The sequence below is a fragment of the Triticum dicoccoides genome, chromosome 2A (genome assembly GCF_002162155.2).
Source record: "Triticum dicoccoides isolate Atlit2015 ecotype Zavitan chromosome 2A, WEW_v2.0, whole genome shotgun sequence".
NCBI classification, from domain to species: Eukaryota; Viridiplantae; Streptophyta; class Magnoliopsida; order Poales; family Poaceae; genus Triticum; species Triticum dicoccoides.
In genome coordinates, this window is record NC_041382.1 from 729,792,891 (window position 1) to 729,795,587 (window position 2,697).

Sequence of the window (2,697 nt, forward strand, 5' to 3'; positions counted from 1 at the left end):
GCCCGCATGTCGATCGGGCCGAGCGGGAGCGCGCGTGGGTGCCGCATCGTATCCGTATCAAGAAGCTAGTACTCGCTAGCCAAAGTTAGAAGAAGAATCGGTTGAAAGCCATGATGACTTGCCTAGCACGTAGTAGTACCAGCAAGCGTGCCGTCTTAACCGAGGGAGGTTAACCGATACCATGGCTGGAACAGGGGATCAGCATCGGCACTCACGTCTCGTTTTGGCAGCAGTTTTGCTAATCAACTCTTACGAGCAGCTAGCACTAAAGTGTTTTTTATTTTATTTTGAAAGGATAGCACAAAAGTTGACGGGCGCATGCACATCCATATAGCGCTGAGCACGAGGATGCGTGGCCTGGAATCCGCATGGCGATCTTGTGAAAGCCACAACTCCGGCAAGGATATACCGCACAGCGCGGCGCCAAAATCCGACTGAGATATCGTCCCCTCCCCGTCAGACGAGACGAGGCCACATGCTGCTGGGATCGAATGCCCGCCGGGCACATGCACCTCCGGCACCTGACCGCGAGCGCTTGGGCTGGTGACCAGACGATTCTCTTCCTTCCTTGGGCTCTCCCCAACCACGCAAACGCCGATGCGACGTGACCATGTGCATGTGACCCCGCGTAACCCTCGAAAAACTGTTACGGTGCAGCACTGCGTGTCATCTACTATTTTGGAACGGAGGAATACATGCTTTTGTCTTGTAATAATTCTAGAGCCTTTTCTTTTAGTACTCCATCCATTCCTAAATATTTGTCTTTCTAGCGATTTCAACAAATGACTATATACAAAGCAAAATAAGTGAACCGACACTCTAAAATATGTCTACATACATTCGTATGTTGCAATCATTTGAAATGTGTAGAAAGACAAATATTTAGAAATGGAGGGAGTAATTGATTGGCAGCGGCAACAGTGATCCGCACTTTTTTGTGTAACGGAATCAGTGAAGTCACGGGACACCGGGCGTACGTGCATGTAACACGGCCATACACCTCGTTTTTCAAGCTTCGTCAGGACAAGTTATTGACTAACGTAGGATAAACACCCGCCTGGCATATGTGGTTCACAATGTGAATGGCAGCCATATAGGGAACACAGTAAATATTACATGGAAGAACATAGCCCCATCCCCTTCACACAGCTCAGATTATTTGATCCAGGCCAATTGGACGATGACGAACCCAAGTCCCAAAATTTCCAGCATCCTATAAAATCTCCCACCCCTCCCTCCACCAGAAGCCAGCCAGCTCCATTTCACCAACTTGTCCTCCTCCACCGTTAACCCACGACCAGCAGCGCAGCAGGCCAACAGAAGCTCTGCTCTCAAGTCTCAACTGCCGATGGCCAAATGCAGCAAGATCCGCGACATCGTCTGGCTCCGGCAGACCCTGCGGAGGTGGCGGTCCCGCGCCGCGGCGCGCGTGGCCGAGGGCGGCGCGGTGCCGGCGGGGCACGTGGCGGTGTGCGTGGGCGGGGCCTCGCGGCGGTTCGTGGTGCGGGCGGCGCACCTGAACCACCCCGTCTTCCTCGAGCTGCTCCGGCAGGCGGAGGAGGAGTACGGCTTCCGGACCGGCGCGTGTGGCCCCATCGCGCTCCCCTGCGACGAGGACCGCTTCCGGGACGTCCTCCGCCGCGTCTCCTCCGAGGAGCGCCGCGGCCGTTCCTTCGGCTGCCGCGCGCCGGCCGCCAGCGGGCGAGACATCGCGGCGCGGCCGTTGCTGCAGCGGGCGGCGGCGGAGGAGCTCGTGTGGTGACGGATCGATGGAAGGAACACGCATAGGCCATTCGGTGTACGTGCTCTGTTCGCAGGCGAGCTAGCGGTGGCGAATTGCGGCGGCTGGTCTTCTGGACGCGGGAATGGCGCAAGCATGCCGCGGCCGAGAAGACTGCGCCCGCCGCCCGCGCGCACAGCAAGCGCCCGAGGCCGCATATCTGACTGAAGGGCGTGGTCCGGTGGTAGTGGCCGGTGGCGCCCCGAATTGTGAATCGGAGACGGCACCGCGCTTGAGCAACTGAGGCAGGCCCGCGCCCGGCGGGCGTGTGGCTAGCAAATCTACTCTAGTACCAGCTCTGTACTGCTTGTACTGCTTGACAGTGGTCAGAAGAAACTTGTAATGATTACTTCAAGAATATGACCATTTTTTTTGTGATGTTGTAATTGGTAACACTCCTTGCTGGGAATAACACCCATTTACAAGCTTGTCTTCCTCTGTCATGATGTTGGGGAGGGGAAATGGCTAAATGTAGGTCGTCTGATTGTCGAATTTGGGTCAGTCGACCGTTTTTCTTAGAAAAAAAAGGAGGAATACCCTTAGCTTCTGCATTTGGGCGATGCGTGCAACCACTTTATTATTTATTCACAAAGACCTTACAAAATAGTACATCTGAAGCCATCATCTTTACCGGCCATTCTGTTGCTTAGTTGTACTAACCGTTTGACTCGTATGAGATGTCGCTAGCCCATCGTGTAAGAACAATAATGTATGCTTTGTGTGCTGATCGACGAATTTGTTATGTTCCCACGGCGACCAACTAATTATAAATCTGATTATTCATTTCTTGAGAAAAAACAAATGTCATATGGTGGCCAAACATTTTTGTTCCTTAGCATATTGTTGAGTTGAGAGTTATCTGATGAGTAGAAGGTTTTTCTTAAACACCTATAAACACACATAATAATACAACTTTT

General features: G+C 53.0%; 1 protein-coding gene across 1 annotated transcript; it reads left to right on the forward strand.

The window, feature by feature from the left end:
* The first annotated feature begins 1,229 nt into the window (after positions 1 to 1,229).
* On the forward strand, positions 1,230 to 2,158 carry LOC119352118 (indole-3-acetic acid-induced protein ARG7-like). Its single transcript, XM_037618849.1, has one exon. The coding sequence runs from the start codon at positions 1,349 to 1,351 to the stop codon at positions 1,760 to 1,762; it is 414 nt and encodes a 137-aa protein (XP_037474746.1). The 5' UTR covers positions 1,230 to 1,348; the 3' UTR covers positions 1,763 to 2,158.
* Positions 2,159 to 2,697: the final 539 nt, after the last annotated feature.

Coding starts and splice junctions, on each gene's coding strand:
- LOC119352118 (XM_037618849.1), top strand. CDS start 1,349: ATGGCCAAATGCAGCAAGATCCGCGACATCGTCTGGCTCCGGCAGACC.